The following is a 26,258-nucleotide window of genomic DNA, read 5'->3' as shown; positions in this document are numbered from 1 at the left end:
CATGTTTCCCTTGAAGTGGTCAGGGCAATGTAATTCATTCTCTAGGCCCATCTCCACATATGATACACAAAGTTATAATTCCTTCTAAAGTACATCTCCAGCATAGTAACTTAGCCAGAATTTGTCTTTAATAAAAAATGTGTCACATGAGTTAGTTTGAGAATTCACTTATTTACATTCGTAAAGTGCTTAGTATTTGCCTGTTTTGTAGTAGGTGCTTAATAACTACTTATTCCTTTCCTCTTCCCTTTCCTGCAATATCAAATAAAGCATTACTTTGATAGCAAAATACTGTCCATGCAGAAAATGTAGGCTATATCTACAGGCACAACAGGTTTCATCATTTTTGATTATTAATGGATCAAATTAGTGGGAAAAATAGTGCCATCAACTGGGTTTCTTTTTTTTCATTTGTTCATTTGTTTTTAATTGATGAAGCTTACTGATAGTGTTGATGATTAGAGTTTTTCCAGCTACATTTCTTATAACAGAACTCTCTTAAACAGGTAATCCTTTCCTCATTCTCCCAAACCAGACTTTCTCTCATGGTACCTCAACTAATTTATCTTTATTTCATGATTCTAGTATCAGCAAGGCCTGTCACACTGTTACCCTCCAGAATTGAAATTGGATAGATAAGTCTTAAGTTTTCAAAACTTGGGGAGGTTTGTCCATGATCACATAGATAGGAAGTGTGAAAGATGGTATTCCTGACTGTACTTGCTTCCTGGCACCCTTTAGATATTGGAGTTTAAAAGCTGCTTCATGTTAAAAAAAATAATAATAAAAATAAAAAATAAAGTAAAATAAATTAAAAAAACATTCTTCAGTGTTCTTTGTGAGACTTCCCCCTATTTGTCAGTAATTTATTGCCCTAACTCTATGGACCTGCCATGTATTGTATGCACAAATGATGTCCCTAGCTCCCATGTCCATCTGAAACTGACCCACTTTGGGACTCCAGCTTTGTAATCTGGTTCTAAAAGTGTGTTAGGAAGTCTCAATCATCAGATTCTTAGGATTCACATCAGCATAAACTCAGAACTGGGAAAGATTTTAATTTAGAAAGACCAAGGTCATCCACAGCATCCCTAGCTATCACCAATCATCTTGATTTTGGTTTTGCTACTGGATTTCAGTGACTTTGGAAGAGAGAGTAAAACTGATGATTTAAATCTAATTCATGCAAAAAGCAAGGTATCACATATCACACTTATGTTGTCATTGGTCCTCTTCAAGAACAACGGATGAATAACATTGTCATATTACATTTATTTGACTGGTGTCAATAAAAAAAAAATCTGTGAAAATGAGGACTTAGTATATATAAGTAATTTCTTATATACATAAGAAATCTCTTTATATCTCCTTAATACTCCCATTATCTTTTTCAGGGATTTCACAATAAAGCTAATAGAGGTATACTCTGGAAAATTTGCTTATAAGGTTACTTAGGTCATAAGCAAATTTTAATAAACTAGATGACGAATGTTTATTTAGTAAAATAAATAAGTATAAAATTTAAAAAAAGGATTCACCTCAACAAACATTTAGTAAGCTTCTGCTAGGTGTAATATATCTTTTTTAGGGGGAACTGGACCTGTGGTTCATCCATTCAACTTGACACCATTTGAACTAATAAGGTTAAGTTTGTTTAATTAGCAATAATTAATTGCCAACAAAAAGGATTTTGTGTCATTAATAAATAAAATATTATTTTTAAAAGATTTCATCCTTTAAAATTTTCTGTTTTTATGTATTTCAATAGTATAATGTGTTTATAAATAAGTAAATATACATCTTTTTGGTGGGGGTGAATGCTAAAAAATATTAACTGCTACAGATACAAAAAAGTTTGGAGCTCACTAACCTAGGATCATTGAGAAATAGCATCAGTAGTAGGATATGAATCAGGTCTTCCTTATTGCAAAGTTACTAATCCATACATTTTCTCATTTTGAATAGAATGTTGTTGTTGTTTGTCCTTCGTTCTTGAAGAGGCCCATGACATCAGGGAAGTGATATTATGATATGCAAGTGAATTGGATTTAAATGAAGGAAGGCTGTGCAAGGTCATCTGCCTCACTTTCCTCTCCAGAATCATCTGGGTTCAGAGGCCCAGGGATGGAACATAAAGGGTTTTTCTTTCCTTTTTTTCCCCCTCTAAGACCAGGCAGGCGGGAAAAAGATGAAATAAATAATTAAAGTGTTGTTTTTCTTTAAGGAAAAACCAACTGGAAAAATACATTAAAGGGCCAAAGAATGGAACTGCCAAATCACACCCATCCCACCAATCCAACAATTTAATAGATTACTATTAGGTTGTAGTTCATGAAAACAGGAAATCTAAAATGTGTATCTCTCATGAATGTAAGGCAATGGGTGTTTAATAAATATTTAATTGAACTGGCAATAAAGGAGCCAGGAAGGTTTTATCTATTAAAGGATATGGCACACTGGGAAAATTGTTACTCAGAGGTCTGTTAAATATGTTTATTTTAGCAGCTGGGGATTGTGGAGCCAATGGATATCATTTGAGAAAATAAAATTTCAGAAAATATTGAGATTTCAAAAAATTTGTTATCGATGGAATGAAATTAAGGCAGATGGGGCAATTTTTGACCTGTGAGCAAGAATCTGAGAGTTCCCAATACATCTATTGATTGGATACTTTTCTTCCTCTCTTCCAGGCGGAGGATTTCCTTACCAGATAATTCCTCTGGGGGCCTTACTCAAACACTGACCTCTGTGAAGCATACAGTCAAGATAGACAGAGATGTGTTCCTGGGTGACTATGGATTTCATATTTCCCAAAGCCTTCCCCTGAGTGTCTCCTCAGTTATCACAGGTAAAATTTTTATATATATCATATGTGTACATATTTATTTATATATTGTCTTTCCCATTATAATGTAAGTTCTTAGAAGACAGGAATTATTTTTATTAATAATAATAACTAATACTTAAAGCATTATCATTTAAAATAACTAACAGTATTTTAAAAATAATACTACAGTTATTGTTTTAACTAATAATATTTTAGAGTGCCATTTTAAACTATGAAATTTACAGTGTTATTGTTTTAAATGATAAGCTGTTATCATTTAAAATAAGCACTGTAAATTTTTATAGTGTTTTTATAGCGTTGTATAGTATTTGAAATAAGTTATTGTTTTAAACAATAATAAAAATAACACTTAAGAGTGCTGTTTTAAATTATGACAGTGTTATTGTTTTAAATGATAAGCTGCTAGCATATTAAAACAAGCATTGTAAATTTTTATAGGGTTGTACAGTATTTTAAATAACAGTGTTATTTTAAACAATAATAAAAATAATATTTAAGAGTGCTGTTTTAAGTTATGACAGTGTTATTGTTTTAAAGGATAATAACAACTAATTTTTATAGTGTTTAGATAATAGTGTTGTAAATAATAATGACTAAAACTTATAGTGATGTTTTAAATTATGACACATAGCATTATTGTTTTAAATAACTTTTATAGTATTGTTTTAAATAATCCTCAAAGTGTTATTGTTTCAAAGAATAATAATAACACTTAAAGTACTACTTATAGTAGTCTTTTGAATTATGACACAGTGCTAGTTTTAAATAATAACTTTCATAGTGTTTTAAATAATAATAGTGTTGTAAATAATAATAATAATAATAACTAAAACATATAGCATTTTAAATTATGACAAAGTATTATTTTAAATGATAATAACAACTAACTTTTATAGTGTTGTTTTAAATAACATTCAGAGTGTTATTATTTTAAATAATAATGACTGTTTGAATTATGACTTATTTTAAATGATAACTAATTTTTATAATGTTGTCTTAATAACAGCATTGTACCTAATAACTAACACTATAGTGTTTTAAATAACAATAATTCTCAACATGTTTTAAATAATATTATATTATTATAAATAACATAATATATAATAAATAAATAAAAACATAATGTTTTAAATAATAATAGTAAACATAATATAAACAATAATATAATAAAACAAAAAATAAAAATAAAAAGGTTTGACAGGTGCATTACACATATTACCTCATTTGATCATTACATAATCCTGTAGGAAAGTTGCTCTTATTATTCCATTTTACAGATGGGAAAAACTAAGGCTGAGAGAGACTAGGGAGTGTATTATCCCTATTTTACAATTAAGGAAACTGAGACAGATAGAAACATAGTCATAGAACTAAGTGAGACACAATTTGAACTCAGCTCTTCCTGACTCCAAATTCAGTAATCTATCCACAGTGTCACCTAGCTGCCATTCTTTCTATCCTTCAGTGCTTAGCAAAATACATGGCACATCATAAGGGCTATAGGAATACTTTTTGGTTGATAAATTTTAAGAATTAATTATTGATTTTTTTCCTATTATGCATTTTTTCTGTGTTCCAATAGCATTAAGAGAGAAGGAATCTCATGACTCTTTGAGAAGTATTACATTATGAATAATAGAGTTCCAGCTTGGAGTCAGGAATGGTTAGTTTCAAATCTCTCCTTGGTTAGATCATCATGGGAAAATACTTTATTGCCTCTGAACCTCAGTTTCCTCATTTGTCAAAGTGGGGTTAATATGTACCTGCTGTACATGTTACAGGGGTGTTGTGAGGCCCAAAAAAGATATGTGTAAAACTTTGTAAACCTCCAGTGTTATATTAATATCAGCTTTTATTATTTTATACTTGGACCCATCCTTTTTGAATCATGAAATATATACTTGGCCTTGGGAACCCTTCCTATTCAAAGCTTGTTATCAATCATCTTGACTTTGGAATCACCAAAAGTTTCTTTGCACCATGTAATATCCTCATACATAATCATGTGCCTTCCTGGACTGGGAATAATTTCTAGTGGACCAGTAATGCAGAACAATGATTTTTATTTCTTTTGTCATTTGTGTAACACATAGGCTGCATAGGTAAAAAGAGTGCCTCGCTAGAGTTTGGGGGCTTATAATGCTAACAATATGTGGACACCCCAGAAATCTTTCTAGAACAAGAGTTCTTAACCTTTTTGTCATTCTGGTGAAGGATATGGATCCCTTCTGAAAATAAGGTTTTTAAATCATTGAAGGAAATGTTAAATTTTACTTAATGAAAACAGATGTGATCAGTTCTTTATCCAATTTCCCAGACTCCCTAAATTTTATTCATGGATCCCAGGTTAAGAATCCTTTGCCTAAAAATTCATATAGCTGGTTGATATATTGCAGGTGCTTTTCTTCCTCTTTGAGGAGGTGGGGAGGAGAGAGAATTAAAATTTACTTTTATCTGAATTTAACAAACACCAAATGAGATTAATGTTTCACATACAAAGCAAGTAAGAAATCTATGCACATATTCATATACTTCTTCCTCCAAGTGCACCACAAGTTTAACATTTTTTCCTACTTGACAGGAATTTATTTATTTTTAATAGATAACCATTTAAAATTTTAATTTAATTTTTAAAATTAATCTAAACCTGCCTTTTCTTCTTCCTCTTGAAAAAGAAATAAATGTTGTCCACATCAGAGAAAGAATTGATAGAGACTAAATGCATTTTAAAGCAATCTAGTTTTCACTTTATTTTTTCATGTTTTTGCATGTGTTCATGTGGAGGGTCTTTTTCACAACATGACTAATGGAAATATGTTTACATGATTGCACATGTATAACCTATGTCAATTTGCTTACAGTCTCAAAGAAAAGGAAGGAGAGAATTTGAAATTCAAAATTTTTAAATAAATGTCAAAATTGGTTTTTACATGTAATTGGTTAAAACAAAACCACCACCACCAACAACAAAATGTTAAGTAAAAAAAATAAATAAAGCCTTTGTGACATTTATATAATCAAGAAAAATTGCAAATTGGAAGCAACATGTTATTTTCAAAACTACACTGTTTGTATATATTCCTCTTCATTGCAATTCATAAATTCAGGATGGGATAAGAAGGAGGTTTTAGCATCTAGTCCAGAACCTTAGCAATTAGATTGCCTGACTATTTCAAATACAGAGCCGTTATAGCTGGATTACAAGAAAATATGCAAGGCATATGGTTACTAATTTTATGTCTAATAGGAAGCACAGCTGATGGGAAACTTCTGCCAGGTGATCAAATCCTCCGGATGAACAATCAGGCCGTGGATGACCTTTCCTATGAACAAGCACTTGATATTTTAAGGTACAAAATTGCATGTTTCCTATTAAAAGATATGTAGATAGATAAAGGAATAGATATAGATTAGCAGAGCCTTAAAAGTCATGCTGGTTCTTACAGAAATCAAGAACAGTGCAAAAGAAACATAATAAATTTCTTTTCTTTTTTGTTAAAATAGAGTAAACTTATTGTTATAATTTCAGTTGTACTGTAAGATTACTAGTGCAAGAACTTGCAACTTCCTAACAATCTTGCAAGTACTGTCAGTTAAGAAACAGAAAGTACATTTCATTAGAATGGTCCATTGTCTTAAGGACAAGGACCATTTGGTTTTAATCTTTACATTTTCTAATACATATTTACCATGTTAGAAATTAAGTTAGTGTTATTATAATAGCTTTGACCTCATGGATGTCTTGAAAGAGCCTTGGGAATACTTGAGGGTCCTTGGACCACATTTTGAGAATTTCCCTGATAATTATACTAAATGTGCACTCTCATTTTTCACTTTCTGAGTAGATGTTTTAAAAAATGGTGCTATCTGCAAATATTTATGAGAAATATTTTTAAAAGCAAAAGAAGAGACTATGTGTGTGGTGCATTGTCTTATCTTTGATATCTATTGACTTTGTGACTGGCCAGACACTTAACTTTATAGAGTTTCCCTCAAAAACCAGGGGACAGACAGTTTGCATAGGAAGAGGAATTTTTTTTGTTGTTGTTGAAAGTTCCCTTGAATTAAGAAAATTACAAGTCTGGATTTTATCCTCTGCCTATGCTTCCCCCTCCTACATATCCCACTTTACCTCAAATAGCTTTATAAATCTACTGAGTACTCCATAAGATCTCTGTTAGGTTACCACATAAGAGAGTCCCAAGATTATGATCTCTTTTCTAGTTATATAGATGGCCAAGATGTAATTTTTGCAATTGGTAAAAAAAAAAAAAAGTCAAATTCTTCCAAAACTTACTTCTGTGAAAGCTTTTTTGGACCAATTATCTCACTAACATTAATATTCCCTTCAATAAATGAAGGCAACTAGGTGACACAGTGTTTGGCGTGCTGGACCTAGAGTAAAGAAGACATCTTCCTGAGCTTAAATATGGCTTCAGACATATTAGCTGGGCACTTAACCCTGTTTGCCTCAGTTTCCTTATTTGTAAAATGAACTAGAGAATGAAATGGTCAACTACTCTGGTATCTTTGTCCAGAAAACCACATGAGGACTCAATAGAATTGGATATAACTGAACAATAATAAATCATTGAATGAAACTCATTTGTTCCTACTCATCCTGTAATTCCCAAGTCAGGATGTTAGTTAGAGGTAGTTGGTGGGACAATGGGTAGAGTGATGGAACTGGAATCAGGAGCATTTGCTTTCAGATCTAGTTTAAGGCACTTATTATCTCTATGCCTGTCAACAAGGAATTTAACTCTCTTGGATCTCAGTCTCTTCAACTGTGAAATGGGGATATCATCATCTACCTTACAGAATTATCATTTCAAATGGGATATTTGTTAAAAAAAAAAAAAAAAAGCTTAACATGGTGCTTGGCACATAATGAGTGCTTAATAAATACTTATTCCTTTCCCTTCCCAATTCCATTCTGCTGAGTTACATAGTAAAGCCTGCTGCTTCAAGTTTCTACAGCTTGTGTCTATGATGTTCTAAAGATTACTTTGGTTATGGGAAAAAACATACTTGGTACAGTCTGAGCTACTTTTTAAACCTAATCCTTACGTACTTCTAAGTTTTAATTGGACAAATTGAAAGAGAGAAATTTCTTTATAATTATATTCATCATTTTAGTCCTCTGGCTAAATAATATCCTGGACATAATATCCTCTTCATACCCTTCACTTGAAACAGCTAAATTTATTTGTCTCTTTTTTCAGGGAAACAGAAGATTCTCTTTCCATCACTGTTGCTCGATGTACTTCGGTAAATTTCTTTATTGTGTTTGTTAAGATGATACATGAATACCCAGAACCCCTTAATAATATCTATTGAATGGAATATCTACCTGAGAATGGGAGAGAAGGCAAATTGTAGATAGGAAATGCTGTTTGGAAGTTCATTGCTTTTTGTAAGATCAGTCAACCAACTTGTCAACAAATTTGAGCCTACTGGTTCATAGATAAGTTTAATGCCAGGGGAGATCTATAGAAGAATGAATTAGATGGTACAGTGAATAGAGTACCATCCTTTAAGTCAGAAGGAGCTGAGTTCAAAGCCAGCCTTGGACATTTAACACTTACTATCTGGGCAAGCGACTTAACTCCAATTGCCTTACAAAACAGACAAAAAAACCCAAGCACATCTATTTCATTAGTGTGCAAGTTTGCTTTTGTCTTTAATAAACTGTAAACTATAAAAATAAACTGTAAAATTAAAAAATAATAAAGTATGATCTCTCCCTTTTACTTTTATGATATAAAAAAGGAATGTGTGATTATTAAAACAACATGTAAGGGCAGCTAGAACACGAGGACTTGAGTTCTAATGTGGCTTCAAATACTTAGTAGCTATGTAATACTGGGCAAGTCATTTAACCCCAATAGTCTTTCTCCCCCCCACCAAAAAAAAAAGCAACATGTGAAAAACTAGCAAGGCATAAGGAAACAACAAGCACAGATTGGCCTGCGAATACCCTGCAGTCCATACCTCAGAGCAGTTCTGAAGATATGCTTTGTTTTGGGGGGAGAGACCCATTTCTCTTAAATATTATCTTGACATCTCATATAGGAAAAAGGGAAATGAGCATGAAGAAAGTAAACACTTCTCTGAGTCACAGATGAAATAGGTCTTTGTTTAAAGAAGCATGGAGAAAAGTCATCAGAGCAGTAGATTGGAATGGGCTTTTGAACATACATATTCTTCCTTTCTTTCTCTTTTTGTATCTTTTGGATTTTTTTTATAAGATATTAAAATTCTCAGGAGGCAGTAACTTAAAGCTTTTGCTTTGTATTTAATGAATTACATTATAAATAAGTTGGCACTTAAGTAGTACTTTGAAATTTGTGAGAGTCAGTGTGTGTGTGTGTGTATCTGTATCTATATCTATCTATTTATATATAGTGTTATTTGTTTTGGGGGGAGAGACCCATTTCTCTTAGTCATTGTTGTGTAGTTATTTTGGTCTTGTCTGATTCATGATCCCATTTGGGGTTTTCTTTGCAAAATGGAGTGCCTTGCAATTTTATTTCTCCAGCTCATTTTACAAATGAGGAAACTGAGGCAAACTGGGTTAAATGACTAAATTACTAAGTGTCTGATGGCAGATTCTATCAAACTAGTGTTTAAATCCTACCATTGGTCCTAGTTGGGTGACTATGAATTTTTGGGTGGCTATAGCTTTATATACTTTTTGAAATGCTCAGTTAACACCAAAATTTAGTTTGTGTTCTTACTATCCATGTATAGAGATAAAGAAGTCAATAAAGCCAGTTTCCAAAAATTTGTGGTTTAGTAGTTTTTCAATTATATCTGACTCTTTGTGATCCCTTTTGGGGTTTTCTTGACAGATATACTGGAGTGGCTTGCCATTTGCTTCTCTGGATAATTTTATAGCTGAGGAAACTGAAGCAAACAAGTTAAGTGATTTGTCCAGGGTCATAGAGCTAAGAAATGTCTGAGGTCAGAGTTGAACTTAAGAAAATGAGTCTCCCTGGTTCCAGTTCTGTCATGCAGTCCTTTGTACCAACTAGCTGCATTGCTAGTGATTTCATTCTCTTAATTGGTAGAACCCTTCCTTATACGAAATGATCACATCTGTTGCACCTCTTAATAACATATATAGTTATCTTGGACCAAAGCCTATTTCTTAGTAGCCCTAGACCCTCTCTTGACCCATATGTTCAAAGCCATCACATAAATATTTTGTAACATGATCACTGGGTGAGATCAGTGACCATCTGGTACAGTGCTCTTATTACAGAATTCTAACGTTTTGTGTCATTTAACCCCATTGTGTGAACAGTTGGAGCCTTCTAGATTCTAGAACTTGAGTACTTTAATATCACTGTTTTCCTTGACTTCTTTCAGTTTCCTCATCAGCCATTTGTTCTCATTCCCAATCATACATAGATAACTGGGCAAAAAAGGTTGGTACAGTGAAACAAGGTTTGTATGTAATGCTGACCTGCTATCTGGTAGAAACCTCAAATTCTCAGCTGTGCTGCCATTTACTCATAACCCAGTTCTCTAGGTATCATGTAGGTATGTGGCCTTTAATATAGGGTCTTTGGTGATAGAGATAGTCATCTCTAGCTGATTCATGTAGCTATTTGCAGATATAAAATTTTCCCTAAGAACTTCTTTGGCTGTATCCCATAGGTTTTAGTATGTTGTCTCATAATTGTCTTTCTTTTGGATGAAATTATGGATTGTTTCTGTCATTTGTCGTTTGATCCACTCATTTTTTAGAATTAGATTATTTAATTTCCAATTGGTTTTTATTATCTTTCCCTACCCCTTTATTGAACATAATTTTTATTGCATTGTGGTCTAAAAAGGAAGCATTTACTATTTCTCCCTTTCTGAATTTGATTATGAGGTTTTTATGCCCTGATACATGGTTAATTTTTGTGAAGGTGCCATGTACTACCAAGAAAAAGATGTATTCCTTTCTATCCTGATTCACTTTTCTCCAGAGATCTGTCATATTTAGATTTTCTAGGATTCTATTAACCTCTCTAATTTTTTTGTTGTTTATTTTGTAGTTAGATTTGTTTGATGCTGAGAGGAAAAGGTTGAGATGCCTCAGAAATATAGTCTTGCTATCTATTTTTTTGTGCCTTAAAATCTTCTTTAGGAATTTGACTGTTCTACCACTTGGTGCATACACATTTAGTATCGGTACTACTTCATTGTTTATGGTACCTTTTATCAAGATGTACTTTGCTTCCTTATCTCTTAATAAGATCTATTTTTAGTTTTGCTTTATCTGAGATCAAAATTGCTACCCTTGCTTTTTTACTTCAGCTGAAGCATAATTTCTGTTCCAGCCTTTTACCTTTATTCTGTCTCTCTGTGTCATATTTGTTTCTTATAAACAACATTGTAAGATTCTGTTTTTTAATTCACTCTGTTATTCATTTCCATTTTATGGGAGAGTTCATCCCATTCACATTCATAGTTATGATTACAAACTCTGTATTTCCTTTCATCCTATTTTCTCCCCTGCATATACTTTTCTCTTTTCATCCTGTCCTTAATCATGTTATTTTTACACACCTCCACTGCCTTATCTCAAACCCTCCCTCCTTCTCTTAATAGTGTTTTTGTTTTCTTTTTTCTTTTCTTTTCTTTTTTTTTTAACTCAGGCGATTGGGGTTAAGTGACTTGCCCTAGCTGTATGACACAGCTAGGAAGTATTAAGTATCTGAGGCTGAATTTGAACTCAGGTCCTCCTGACTTCAGGGCCAACACTCTATTCACTGCACCTCCAGTTGCCCTTATGTGTGTGTGTGTGTTTTTTTTTAACTCCCTCCACCCATTATCTTATCTTTTTTCATCCCTTCCTCCTTTCTCTAAAGTTTTCCTCTGGTGTTTCTGCCCTCCCTTCTATCCTGCCTACGTTTTCTTAAGTCTTCTACTTCTTTATAGGGTTAGATAAATTTCTATACCAACTGAATAAATTATTCACTCTTAGAACCAAAACTGATTAGATCAAGTTTCAGATATGTTCATCCCCCTCTTTTTTTCCCCCTCAATTATAATAGGTCTTTTGCCCCTCTTCACATGAGCTAATTGTCCCTTTCCTTTCCTCTTTTTCCAGTACAGACTTTTCCCACCCCTTAATGTCTTTTTCTCTGATATCATCACTTCAGAGTCCATTCAGAATCACATCCTCAATCCATGTGAAGCCCTTCGCTGTCTGCCCCGGGAATAAATACAGTTCTCAAGAGTTACAGATATTGTGTAAACAATTTAATCTTTAAATAATATATATTTCCCCTTGTTTACAAACTTTCTATGGTTTTCCCTGTGTCTTGTATTTGTAGATTAAATTTTCTGTTTAGTTCTGTTTTTTTCGATGGAAATGATTGAAAGTCTCTTACTTCCCCTGAAAGATGATGCTGAATCTCGATGGGTAGTTAATTCTTGGTTGTAACTCCAGGTCCTTTGCCTGTTGGAATGTAGTATTCCAGGCCCTCCTATCCTTAATTGTAGAAGCTGCCACATCCTGGGTAATCTTATCTCTAGTTGATAACGTATGCTTAGTGGCTCTTACTGCTACATATCAATAGAAAGTGGTATCCAAAATGGCACTAGTCAAAATGTCAATGAATTGTTGTTAGTCTAGATTTGACTTCATACACGTAGTTTTTATACCAGCGGCTAACTGAATGTTGATACCATGTACTACTCTCATTTTTAGCTCTCTGTGGTCAGAAGTCACCAGAAAGGCAAACTAGAAATCCGGACCAGAATCTTCCCTATAGCCTCCGAAGCCTTTTCATCTTTCCTGGAAAGAATGTCTTGAATTATGTATGCCTTTCTGCAAAACTTTTCTTTTCATTCTTCCCCTCACACAAGTGCTTAGCATCAGATTTCTTCACCATTAGAAGTAATTTCTAATTCCACCAATTAATTGAATTCAGCCTACAAAATACTCTAGCCTTGGATAAAAAGTAATAATATTTAGCATTTATATAGTGTTTTAGAGTTTGTAAAATTCTTTACATGTATTATCTCAGTAGTGACATGACCTATTTGATGATAGGATCTTATTATTTGAATCTCACAAATATGTGGGATGAGTGTCACAGTTCTTTTTTTTTTTTTTTTTTTTTACAGTTTTGTTTTTACAAATGAGGAAATTGAGTGTTTAAATAACTTGCTTGGAGTCATATGGATATGCTAAGTCTGAAAACAAATAGCCAAAATGTCACAGAAGTTATGCAACTGGTATTAACTCCAAAAATGCCAAAGACCTCACACAGATCATCCTAAACACAGTTAACTCTTAAGAAATAAAATGAAAACAAAATTTAAAAATAGGGCCAATGCAGTCATAAAAAAAGCTTTATTCCATTGGAGGAGAAAAACTAGACACATGCGCTGATGCATGTGGAAATTTGCTTTAGTGAGACCAAATCTTAATATACTATATATATATAAAATCTCACTGTGCAGTAAGCTGTAGCCCTGACAATGAGGGGCAGCAACAGCAACGATTCCTAGCAGGGCTGTATGACAAGAACATGACAAGAACAGCAAGTGTTTTTTTGAGCCCTGGAACCCACCAATTCTGGATTGCTATGTCTTAAATGAACACAAAGGATTTCTGTTATACCATACTCAGGTCACAGCTTGCTTTCTGGGCCTTAGTTGTGAAAAACAGAGTGTCTCCTAATAGTAAAAAGAGGGGTGGTCTTGACATGGGAATGCTAACAGGTAGTATTTGAAAGAGTGGAAATTGAAGCCAGGTACTCTGATTTCAAATCCCATACGGCTTACGTGCCTTTCCATTTTAATTTATCTTCTAAAGGCTAAACAACACTAGCTCCTTCAACAGTTTCTTATAGAACATGGTTTCCTGACCTTCAGTTCTCCTGGTTGCCCTGTGAATGCCTACCAATTGTCATTATCCATCTTTAATTGAGGTGCCCGGAAATGAATGCAGTACTCTCACCACTGAAGACTACGGTGGGCCTATTATCCTGTGATCTGAACATTATTATTCTATTAATGTCACCCAAAGTTGCATTAGATATTTTTTTGTTTTTTTTAGTTTTACCACATCATTAGACCATTAAATTTGTGGTCAATAAAACCCACCAGATATTTCCCACATAAAATTCTTCCTTCCTCCCAATTTATATTTGTGCTATTGATGTTATTATGCAGAGCTATTAGTTATGTGAACAATTCGTTGTTCAGTCATTTCAGTCATCTCTAACTCTTTGTGACCCTCTTCGGGGTTTTCTGGGGAAAGATACTGAAGTGGTTTTTTTCTCCATCTCATTTTACAGATGAAGAAACTGAAACAAATTGGGGTAGGGATTTGCCCAATATCGAACAACTAGTAAGTGTCTGAGGCCAGATTTGAATTTGGAAAAAATGAGTCAGGATTCCTGATTCTAGGCCTATTACTCTATATTACTCTCTGTTACTGTATCATCTAATTGTATGTGAACAATTGACAATCTCTCTCAACAATAGTTTGTGCTTCTTTAAAAAGGCTATAATATCCACCTTATATTCTTATTGGGAGGCTCAAATGAGATTGTGTCCATATTTTGTAAACTTAAAGCACTTTATAAATACCAACAATTAAACTTAGTATTATTGCTATCATTATCTTTCTTCTCTCATCTATTCAGTTAGTTGGTCCTCATGTCAGTAAACACTTTCACCATACATTTGTTATTCAGTATTGTTTTTGACTACCACTTGCACCCCATGCCTAGAGCTAACTTTGGGCTTTTCCATTGGAGAGAAGCTTTTAATAAAAGTATGTAAGTTCCTTAAGTCCTGGCAGCTAGAGCCATCTCTCCTGAGTTCAAATCTGGCCTGAGATACTTACTAGCTGTGTGTAATCCTAGACAAGTCACTTAACCTTATTTGCCTCAGTTTCCTCATTTGTAAAATGAGCTGGAGGAGAAAATAACAAACTACTCCAGTACTCTTGCTAAGAAAATTCCAAAAAAGGGGTAATGAAGAGTCAGTCAACAACAACAAAGCTCCTTAGTTTAAATTCGAGAGTGATTCTATAAAAGGGAATTGAACTAAGTATCTTTTTCCTAAAGTCTTTCTCCAAGGATAGGGGAGTGAATTCAGAAATTCTAGAAGTAGATGGTTACACATCTGGGAAATTATTACTAGGAAGAAATTGGCAATAAACTAACATTTAAGATTTGAAAACACTTTACCAATGTTGTCTCATTTGATCCTCAAAACAATCCTGGAATGTAATGCTATTATTATTCCCATTTTGCAGATGAGTAAACTGAGGCAGGCAAAAGTTAAGTGATTTGCCCAGGATCACAGAGCTAGTAAACATCTTGCCTTCCCTCTCTTTCTTCTCCTTCCTTCCTTCCCTCTCTCCCTCCTTTCCCTTCCTTCATTCCCTTTCTCCTTTCTTTCTTCATTGCTTCCCTCCCTCCTTCCTTCCATGTGGAACTAAAAGCTGACTTTCCCAAGAAGTGTTCAGAACTGGGCTTGGAATTTGAAGCTGACTAGGCACAGTGCTTTTTACTGGATGTTTACCACCCTCAAATCCTTGAGGAAACATTCCCTAAAGCAAAAAGATGAAGGCATGATGGCATTTGAGCCCTTGTAATTCTGCAATATAGAGGGAGTCCCAATATTTTTAGAACTATATCTGAATTAGGTATTTCTTCTCCAGTGGGTATTATCTAAATTCTCAGGGTTTATGAAGAAAAAAATTAATATAAAAAATAATTATGTCAATCATTAAAATCATCATTTCAGAGTTCAGTTTTGTAATTCTTAATATGTTGTTCTACAGGGTGTCCCTAAGTCTTCCTTTCTAACTGAAGAGAAGAGAGCCAGATTAAAGACCAATCCTGTTAAAGTACATTTTGCTGAAGAAGTACTAGTGAATGGCCATTCTCAGGTCTGTAACCTTAGTTCATTGAGATTGCAATGAATCAGTCTAGATTTCATCCTAGAGATTTCAGCCATTATCATTACTTTAGTCAATGCTTTCACATATTAACATGGATGTCCATAAAGCCTCATCAGCATTTTGAGAGAATATAGGATTATAATTAAGCTTGTGCTGACATTTTTATAATGTGTTTCATTTAATATAAGTTTGGGAGATCTAGACATATTCTATGACAAAGTATTGCCATTTTTGGTTCAATAAACTATGGGTTAATCAATTTCAAGTTAGTAATTTTTAATACTAAAGCTTTGCAGTTAGAATCTGTACTTGTTCTCAAGTAGTAACTTTCTGACTACTTTTACTCATTCATTTATTGTGGAATTAAGGAAAGATTCTTAAGTGATGAAATCTGAAGTGTGAGAAGGGCTTATGAAAATACTGAACTGGTGAAAAAAGAATCTATATTCATTAAAGGTGGTTATGGAGGAAGTCAAAAGAAACTGGAAACAGAGATACTTTTAAAGAGATTGGGAAAAGACTATTTTGTGGGTTTTATTAATTAGTTTAATTATCTCTCCCTTACACCCCCCCACCCCGAACAATTTTTAACATGAAAACAAAATTGTCAAATATACAAGAATGCATGATCTAGGTTACAGGGGTCCTCAAACTACAGCCCGCGGGCCAGATGCGGCAGTTGAGGACGATTATCCCCCTCACCCAGGGCTATGAAGTTTCTTTATTTAAAGGCCCACAAAACAAAGTTTTTGTTTTTACTATAGTCCAGCCCTCCAACAATCTGAGGGACAGTGAACTGGCCCCCTATTTAAAAAGTTTGAGGACTCCTGTTTCTCTAGATTCTAGAGAAACAAATTCCCACCTAGCCATGTCTAAAAACACTTGTCTTATTTTAAATTTTCATTTAAAATCCAATGCTTAGAATATGATAAGCACTTAAATATTTATTGAATTGAACTGAATTGAATTAAATTTTATCCTTTAACTTCTGCCAGAAGGTAAATGCCATGATTCATCTCCAGTCCTCTGGATTCATGGTTGATCATTGTATTATCAAAGCTCTAAAGGTTTTCAAAGTTATTTTTCTCTAAAAATGTTAATCATTGCATAACTTGTGATACAATGTACCAATTCATAGAGGTTTTAGACCATTTTGCAAAACAAATTTTAGTTTAAAATGTTTTCTCTTATTTGTATTACAAACTTGAAAAACATCAACAAACATGAAACATGAATGTTACTATTTACAAAGAACTGAAAAAGAACGCTATATGATACCATAAATATTTTTTATGTAAAGCTGTTTTTTAAGTATATAAATTTTTTTTCTAAAACTAGTATACTTGTGCATTTTTCCTTCTGAATCTCTTTTGGCTTTTTATATTTTTAAAAAGTGCTTCCTTTTCTTTCTTATTATCTTTACCAACCAGTCCTCTCCTTCCCAAATTACATACCCCCATACTCAATACACTCCATCCTCAAAGCCCTCCTTTTTAACAAATATTTTGTAAAAGATTGAAAAGAGTTTGATTATTTAGGGCAGAGAATAGTTTTCTTGTCATAAGCCATTATCAAATTTTATTAGCAAAGATTATATCCATTATGATACCTTTCTGAATTCTCCATTCATTGCCTAGAGAGAGAATAATCTAGATTATAACAACAATTATGCAGGTTATACCAGGAGCAACCTACTCCTCCACTATTTAGTGAAGCTCCAGGATAATTTTCATGAGTAATAAAATCATGAAGGGAATTGAAAGTTGTGTTCACACAACCTAATTACCAGCCATTGGTGAGTTTCCACTCAGAACTAAAATAGCTATAAGCATTGAAAGTCTCACAAAAGAAGACCAATACTGCTTTGACGTTAGAATCTCAGTAACCAAAAAGTATCTTGTCATTAGCATTGTAAAGTTACTCCCCAACTTTTCACAAATCTATATTAAATACAAAATGTAAGCTCCCTTTGTCCCAATCTTTTTAATCAATTTAAAGTAAATAAGTTCATATTTCTTTGACTGTGGTAGGATAAAACATTGACAAAAATCTATTAATGCATAGTCAATATCCAGTATTTATGTAAAAAAAAGTGGTTTGACAGGTGCATTAAAAATATACTGAAAGAAGCCAGAAAGAACATCTTCAAGTACCAGAGAAGCAAACAGTCAGAGTAATAAAAAAGAGTATGCAGTAACTATGGTTAAGGAGGAAAAGTCTCAGAATATAGTAGTCTAAAAGTTAAAGGATGAAGACTTACAACTAAGAATATAACTTATCATGCAAAACTGAGCATTCCTATAAGGTCCAAAATGGAATTTTAAGAAAGCAGAATTTCACATATTCTTAATAAAAAAAGATATGTGAGCAGAACTTAAGTGAACACAAAAAGCAAGAGAAACCTGGAAAAGTTAAAAATATATATATGAACATTTAGAGAAAGCAAAATGATAATGAAAAGTTTACATTGTTATGTGGAAAAAGAGACAAGTATTTGTACAGAATCCTACGGTTCACAGAGATCACCACAGAAGTTAAATAACCATCCTTTGCCAAGAAGGGGCAAGAGGGAAAGAGATAAAATATATTAGAACAAGATGAAGGAAATTACACAATTAACAATCATAATGATGATTATGAATGTTATGAATTAATCTGTAAAAGAGGAATGTAGCAGAATGGATTAGGAAGCAAATACTAGTGCATTGTACATAGAGTTGTGAATCAATATAGCCATTTAAAAAACCAGTTTGTACAATAAAGTAAGAAATTTCTGTACCTTATAAACAAGAGATTCCACTATTAGGTTTATATCCCAAGGAGATCATTGATAAGAAGTCACCATATAGACCAAAATATTTATAGCAGCACTTTTTACGGTATCAAGGAATTGAAAATAAAATACTCTCAGTTGGGAAATGTTTAAACAAATTGTGGTACATTACTATAATGGAATATTACGGATTTGTAAGAAATAACAGATATGATACATAGAAGCATAGAAGATTTAATCTGATGCAAAATAAAGTAAGCCAAGCCAAGAAACCAATATATTGCTTTGTAAATGGAAAGAACCTTCCCACAGATACACAAAAAGTAAATGTTGCAAAATTGTTGTGTGTTGTAAAAAAAAAATCAAATATCAATAAAAATTTATTCCAAAAAAGAAAGTAGAACCCAATAATAGAGTGAAAAATGAATGAGCCACAAAGACATTTCCCATAAGAGAAAAACACAAAACATTCATTCATGCTTTTCATCTATTGACAGAAATGATGGGCTAGAGATATTGAATGAGACATGTTTTCAACATAGGATATATTTTGTTTGACTATTTATTGTTACAAGGGAAGACTGGGCAGAGGTGAGAAGGTGGTGGAACAAAGTTTGGAAAGGGGAGTTTTAGGTAGTAATGGTTATTTTTAAAAAGAAAGAAAATGGCATCAATGAAGTGTTTTTTTAAATACATGGAAAATCAGAGGATCAGAAGAGAACACACAGAAACAGACCAATTTTGGAAAAACTGCTGAATCACACACATACACTTATATAAACTCACACATATATGTGTGTTTTTGTATATATGTATGTGTATTTCAATATGTACAAAAGGTATATATATTTGTAGTGTCATGTTGTTTGTAAATGGAAATGTCCACGTGTGTTAATATTTTTTCATGTCTAAAATACAAATAAGACAATTTTTAAAAGTAACAACCCTTGCAAAGATTCTTTTCAAAGTACTCACATAAATTAAGGAAAACCAAAATAAAGTAAACTATAGCATGAAATGATTAATAAATAATGCAGAAAATAATGTTGCAATGAAATAAAATATGGGTCTTACATCGTTCATTTTTATTTGATTCTATTCCACTTTAAGAGTTCCTTAGATGTTAAAAAAATAATAAAAGCCTATCTTTCCTTTATCATAGTATATGGCACATAGGCAGAGTGCTACAAATAAGCTTTAAATAACTGGAATAATTTTTTTAGATATCCACCTGATTGAACATTTCATAATATTAAGGAACAGAAACACTCTTTGTTTTTCTGGCCATTGGTTTCTAACTAACAATTTTGTTTTTCAGGGGAATGCTTACTATGTATGCCCAATGTTCTCAAGGTGTACTTGGAAAATGGACAGACCAAAGCTTTCAAATTTGAGAAAAACACAACTGTGAAGGTATTGTGAGTTTATTATGATCTTTCTTTTCTTCAGTGAACTTGTAAGTAAGAGAAATAGCGCATTCTATGACACATGGACCCTGCCTTGGGACAGTGGTGGTGAAGATAGTGAAGGTGGTAAAAAAAAAAAAAAAACCCTACATGGATTCCAAGATAAATCCTCTTATATTGACATCAATTCTAAAATACAATGTAATAGTATGGTTCCACTATGCAAGTAGAGGATTAACTTTATAGTGTAGTTATATCAGAGGACTACATGTTGAAGCTGCTTGGATAGAGCATTGGACTTCAAAGACTTGGGTTTAAATACAACCTCTGATATTTATTGTTTGACTTTAAGAATGTCACTTTTTGTGCCCAAGTCTTAAATTTCCTCTTCTGTAAATTAGGGGAAAATAGTGTTTATTGTATTTACAAAAAAAAAAAAATTTAAATAACTTGCTTTTAAATGTCCAAAGTAGAATTTGCTTGAGGTCCATCTGCCCTGCAGCTGAATCCAGATATATTTATATTTTCCTCCTTTAATAATACTTAACGTTTAGATACTGCAGCTCAGCAGTCTATCCACTATAGCACTTCTCTTACAAGAGAAGGAAAGGAGTCCCAAAGATATTGTCAATGTGAGGATTCCCACCACTGAGGCAGTTTAAACTCTCTGATAATTTATGATCTCAGAGAGTTTTATGAAGCTTGGAATATAAGTGATCATTTGTCTTTGATCACAATGCTGTATTAGAGTCAAATTGTTACTCTAATGCCAAGTGCAGTAGACTATACTGCCCCTCTGTAAATAGGGATATTATTGTCCATAATATTTTTTAGCCAAAATGGATTAAATGAAGGAGAGAATAACCATATTTTAAGTGCTTACCATGGACAAATCATACTGAATGCTGGGACTATAAGTATAAAAGCAAGACAATCCTTTTTCTCAATGAGTTTATAGCTAAAATCTCATCTTCTACAAGAAGTCTTTTCTGCCCCTTTAATTAATTAGCCAATTGGATGATCCTTCTATTACTTCCAGTTTTTCTTCTTTGTTTAGAGTGATTTCCATATTGTTTCCCCATTAGACAAAAAGCTTCTTGAAAACAAGGACTGTCTGGCTTTGTATCCCTAGAGATTAGAACAATGCCTGGTACATGATGAGCACTTGATAAATGCTCCTTGACTGACATGAGAATTAGCCAGGAATATCATAATTCAATGCCTGTCGCACCAGTCGGGTGAGTAGGGATATTAACCTAAGCTAACTTTAGCTTCTTCATCTGAAGAATGAGGATGATAATATCATCTAACTTAGAGAATTGTTGTGAGGATCAAATAAAGTAATAATATGCAAAAAATTGCATATTATTATTTTGCAAACCTCAAAGAGCCGGTTAGCTATTATTATTATTATTATTATTATAACAGCATTCAGTTTCAGAGCTAGTGGGAAGGAAAAGTGGTCCTTAGGTTTCAGCTGCAAGACAACAAGAAATACATATGATTTAGTGTCATTTCTGTGAGTAATTGAAATGAAAAGAAAGCTCTTCAAATTTATGGAGGGAAAATTAGTAGATAAATGCCTCAATACAAAAGATTTTGCATCCAATTTTTATGCAGTCCAGGAGGCCTTAAGGAACTACCAACAGTTTGGTAGTTAGTCATTATTGGTGCCCATATGTGTTGTTCAGTGAATCAGAAAAGGAGGGATAGGAAAGATGTCTATTAGGTGAAGAATGAGAAGAGACTTCTGGGAGTAAGTAAAACAGAATAAGAAATATGTATTTATATATATACATCTGAATACATATTATTCACTGTGATGAAACATAATAGCAATAAATATGAAACATACAATAGAAGTGCATTAAAGAATACAGAGAGTGAATAAAAACAAAGAGATGGTTTTTGTTGTCAAAAAGATGGTTTTGTCATCATCTTGTTTAGAATAAAGAGAAGAGCATGATGTAATTTAGGTGAAAAGAAGTCAGCCTTGGAGTCAAGAATACCTGAACCCACAGCCTGCCTCCAATCCAGACTGTGTTAGGGGACAAATCACTTCATCTCTCAATTTCTCATTACATATTAGTGGAAGAGACTTCTTACAATGATAAAATAACAAATCCAACTTCTCTGCTCCAGAAAAAACTTACTGAAATTAAAATACACATTCCTAACTTGGTCATAAAAAATGAATAAATGAATCATTAACAATAAATAAAAATAAATAATAGACCATCAGTAATAATGATGATAAAGTTTCCTCATTTATGTATCATCACTTTTTAAAAAAATTGTATTTTTGTGGGTTCTTTTGTGTATTTTAATAAATGTTTTTACTGATGGTCAATAAATGTAGAATAAAATAGTTGTTGTTGCTTTAAACCATAGACTAAAAATCCCACTGGTAATTCAAGAAACAAAGTTCCTAGATCAAGAGATTCCCTTCACCTACATAAGGAGCTCCCAACCTTTTTCTTTTTAAATTTAACTAAATTTAACTAACTTTAACCAAGTTGCACCTCCTTTTCTCCCTAACCATCCCAAACTAGAGAAGGTCACCATTTGATATGTATCTATATCTATATTTATATATATGTAAAGCCATACTTTGTATGCCTCTATTTATCGCTTCTTTCTCTGAAGGTGGATACCATCTTCCTTCATAGATCCTTTGTAGTTTATTTGAATATTTATAACTTCAGAATAATTTAATTGTTCACAATTGTTTCCAAACAATATTGCTGTTACTACATTTTCTTGGTTCTGTTCATTTCACTCTTCATTATTTCATGTAGTCTTACCAAGTTTTTCTAAAATTCACCTGCTCATTATTTCTTATAGCTATATTCTTTGTAATAGAATACAGAACAATTATATTCCATCACATTCCAATCTTTTTCTATCCCTGTACTCCTTGCTTTTTAATAAGTCTCCCTGTATATTCTCTTCACTATGAAAAGAAATAAAAGAAATGAATATATATAAAAATTAAGTTAAATAACTTTATTTAGTACATAAATTTTCCCACTAATACTACTATTGGAATATTCCAAAAGGACAATGCAGTTATTTTTGAATCATTCCCCATACACCCTTGATAAGCTTCTTGTATAACTCTTGGAGGAACATGTACCCCAGTTTGACTACCTATTCCCTAAAGACAGACCAGGAGAACATGTTGTTATCTTTGTCACCTTACCTGAACATATAGCCAAAAGCCAATTTTTACTTCTAGCAAAGAGACACTTGGTGTTCCCTGGCAAGGATGCTTTCAGAAATGCTATCATTGAAATATGTCTGATTATTCTCCTTGCTTACCAGGATATTATCCTCACTGTGAAGGAGAAACTGTCCATCCGTAGCATTGACCACTTTGCTCTTGCTCTTGAAGAACAGTATAATATCTCCAAGTTGCACCTTCTTCATGAAGATGAATTCATTGAGCAGGTAAGTCAGTGTCTAATGTTTTGCTGAATAAGCTCTCCTGTGCCTGGTACATCTATTTCTCTTAATAATGAGTGTGATATGAGAGAACTGTGTTTAGTCAATAATGAATGGATTTGTATTTTCTCTACTTGCCTTTTAAAAAAATTCTAAACTTAAAGACAATCATCAGAAAACACAAACATTTGAATATATAAAAATGAAGAGGGAAGAATATTAAATATGAAAATATAGTCACCTGTTGTATGTATATTTTATACCTATTTCAGTTCTTTTTGTCTTTAATGTATTCCTATGTATTTTATTTTATGCACTTAAAAACATTATTTTGAGAAGAGGTCTATAGGCTTCATTAGACTGCCAAAGAAGTCAGTGACATTCAAAAATTAAGAGCCCCCCTGCATTATTGGATTATGTTTACATGTATTTGTTGATTTAAAATTTTTCTTTTCCCTGTTTTTTCCTCCTCTTATCTCCTTGTCAATTTTTTTCTTAATATTTTTCCTTCCTCTTCTCCTCTATCTTGGTCAAACCTTCTACATTTATTTCACTATCCTATTTCTTATAGTAATTATTTTCAAAGACAATACACCTCCTATTTTCCTGTTTCCCAAAACCAAAGGTTTTTTTTTATTCCTGTCACAATTGGTACAAAAATTGAAACTAAAGATTCATGACCATCATAATTGTGCATTTGTTGATAACTAGTATCTACAAAAGTTGTTTAAAAATGCTATTTTTATAATCAGGGTTGAAGTTAAAATGACCATGTTTAATTTAAACATTGTAGGTGGTACAAAGAAAAGAGTCACATGATTACAGATGCCTTTTTAGACTGTGTTTTGTCCCAAAGGATCCACTGGATCTCCTGAAAGAAGATCCAATTGCCTTTGAATATCTCTATTTGCAGGTGAGTATGTATTATAACATGTGGTGACAGATTTCCTTTTTAAAAGATTGTAATTTTTTCAGGATATTTTTCAATAAGAAAAAACAGTTAAGATTTAATAATGAAAAGCAACAATTAACAGATTGTGTGCCTCCCCTCCAAAAAAAAAATCATAAAAAAGAACTTTTCTTGCAAAGGAAAAAAGCTTGATTTGTTCCTTAGATTTCTCTTTTCAGTATAACACCAAGGATGCCCTCTCACATTTGGGACTTGAGAAAAACTTTAGTTCCAAGTGCTTTTTGGGTCAGCATCAAAATCATAGTTCATGATTTGTTTTTCTTTTCTCAGGAAACCAAGAACAAATTGTTGCTATTGTTCAGTTGTTTTAGTCATGTTTGACTATTCATGCCCCCATTTTGGGTTTTCTTAGCAGAGATACTGGAGTGGTTTCCCATTTCTTTAGCACATTTTACAGATAAGGAAACTGAGGCAAACAGGGTTAAGTGACTTGCCCAGGGTCACAGAGCTAGTAAAAGTCCGGGGTTAAATTTGAACTCGGGAAGAGGAATCTTCCTATCTGCAGGCCTGGTGCTTTATCCACTGCACCCCTAAGTGCCATAAGGATAAATTAGCCTAGGTCATATAGCAGTGATAAGAAAATTCTTCATATTTACAAATACAGTGGATTCTCTTACCAGTTATACCATCAGTAGGATAATACACAAAAGTAGAAAACAAGCATATGTGGTACAATTTAATGCTTCAGAATGGTCAACATTCTCTGGTGATTATGCTATACCCCTCCTCTCTTTTCTTCCTTGAATGTCTCTTCTGATGTACATTTCCTTAGGTACTAACAAAGTGTCTTTGATAGAAGGTCTAAGACTTAAGATAGGAGTCTAGCCTGTAATAATTTTCATAAATTCATATTTCATAAATAATTTTCATAAATTCAGAACTCTTTCCATCCTAACCCATTTCTATGGGTCCAATTCAATTAATCTGTTTGATGTTGTTGAGGGAGGTATGCCTAGAAGTTATCCACATATTATAAATTAAGAAACTACAGCTAAACAAAATCAGGTACTCAAGAGATTTTAGGATTATGCTGCCTCCAAATCTTAAAAACCCTTATCCAACTTTTAATTTTATTTTGCCATCACTAATTTTGTATCCTTTCAAACCTATGAATATGAAAACTCCATCTGATGGGACCACTATTCTGATTTCTCATTGGTTCAGAGCTGCAGCGATGTGCTTCAGGAAAGGTTTGCGGTTGAAATGAAATGCAGTTCTGCATTACGGCTAGCAGCATTGCACATTCAAGAACGGATTTATGCTTGTGCCCAGCCACAGAAGATCTCTTTGAAATATATAGAGTAAGTGGGACACCCAGATATTCTCTTCTCTTAGAGACCAAAGATAATCTGATCAATTAGATCAGTTAAGACCTAAAATAACAAAAGTAGTTGGCAATGTACAATATTTGATCATTTAATTTAATAATTAAACCAGGGGTTCTTAACCTTTTTGGGACTCATGGACCCCTTTGGTAGTGTAGTGAAGCCTATGGATTCTATCTCAGAATAATGTTTTTTAAAAAATTGAAGGAACTACTCAATTTCAGTTAGAGGTTAGTGAAAATAGAAATGTATTTTTTTTCCCATCCAAGTTCATGGACCCATTGATGGTTATTGTTGTTTGTCCTTAGTTTTCAAAGAGGACCATAACATCAGAGAGGTGATGCAAGTGAATTGGAGTGAAGGAGGGCTGGGCAAGGTCATGTGCCACACTTTCTCTTCCAGAGCTATCTGGGTCCAGAGGCCAGATATAGATATATAAGACAACTGGAGATCTCCTTGCTTTGAAAGACAAAGATTTCCATAATCTCCTTGTCATTTGACCCTCTAACAAGCTTTAGTCATGGCACTAATATGTACTATAGAAGAAGATAACTTCCTAATGAT

The 26,258-nt window shown here is 33.0% G+C and overlaps 1 protein-coding gene across 1 annotated transcript in view; it reads left to right on the top strand.

The window, feature by feature from the left end:
• FRMPD1 (FERM and PDZ domain containing 1) overlaps positions 1–26,258 on the top strand; it is a 130,630-nt gene that overhangs the window by 79,369 nt on the left and 25,003 nt on the right. Inside the window, exons 3-10 of the mRNA XM_051995959.1 lie at positions 2,691–2,848; positions 6,096–6,198; positions 8,074–8,119; positions 15,657–15,768; positions 19,868–19,962; positions 23,280–23,405; positions 24,193–24,312; positions 25,534–25,670. Of these exons, the coding sequence (XP_051851919.1) occupies positions 2,691–2,848; positions 6,096–6,198; positions 8,074–8,119; positions 15,657–15,768; positions 19,868–19,962; positions 23,280–23,405; positions 24,193–24,312; positions 25,534–25,670 (897 nt within the window). The remainder of the gene's footprint in view (positions 1–2,690; positions 2,849–6,095; positions 6,199–8,073; positions 8,120–15,656; positions 15,769–19,867; positions 19,963–23,279; positions 23,406–24,192; positions 24,313–25,533; positions 25,671–26,258) is intronic.

Source organism: Antechinus flavipes, chromosome 1, assembly GCF_016432865.1.
Source record: "Antechinus flavipes isolate AdamAnt ecotype Samford, QLD, Australia chromosome 1, AdamAnt_v2, whole genome shotgun sequence".
NCBI classification, from domain to species: domain Eukaryota; kingdom Metazoa; phylum Chordata; class Mammalia; order Dasyuromorphia; family Dasyuridae; genus Antechinus; species Antechinus flavipes.
The sequence above is the reverse complement of the archived record's forward strand: the minus strand, read 5'-3'. Positions and strand labels throughout refer to the sequence as shown.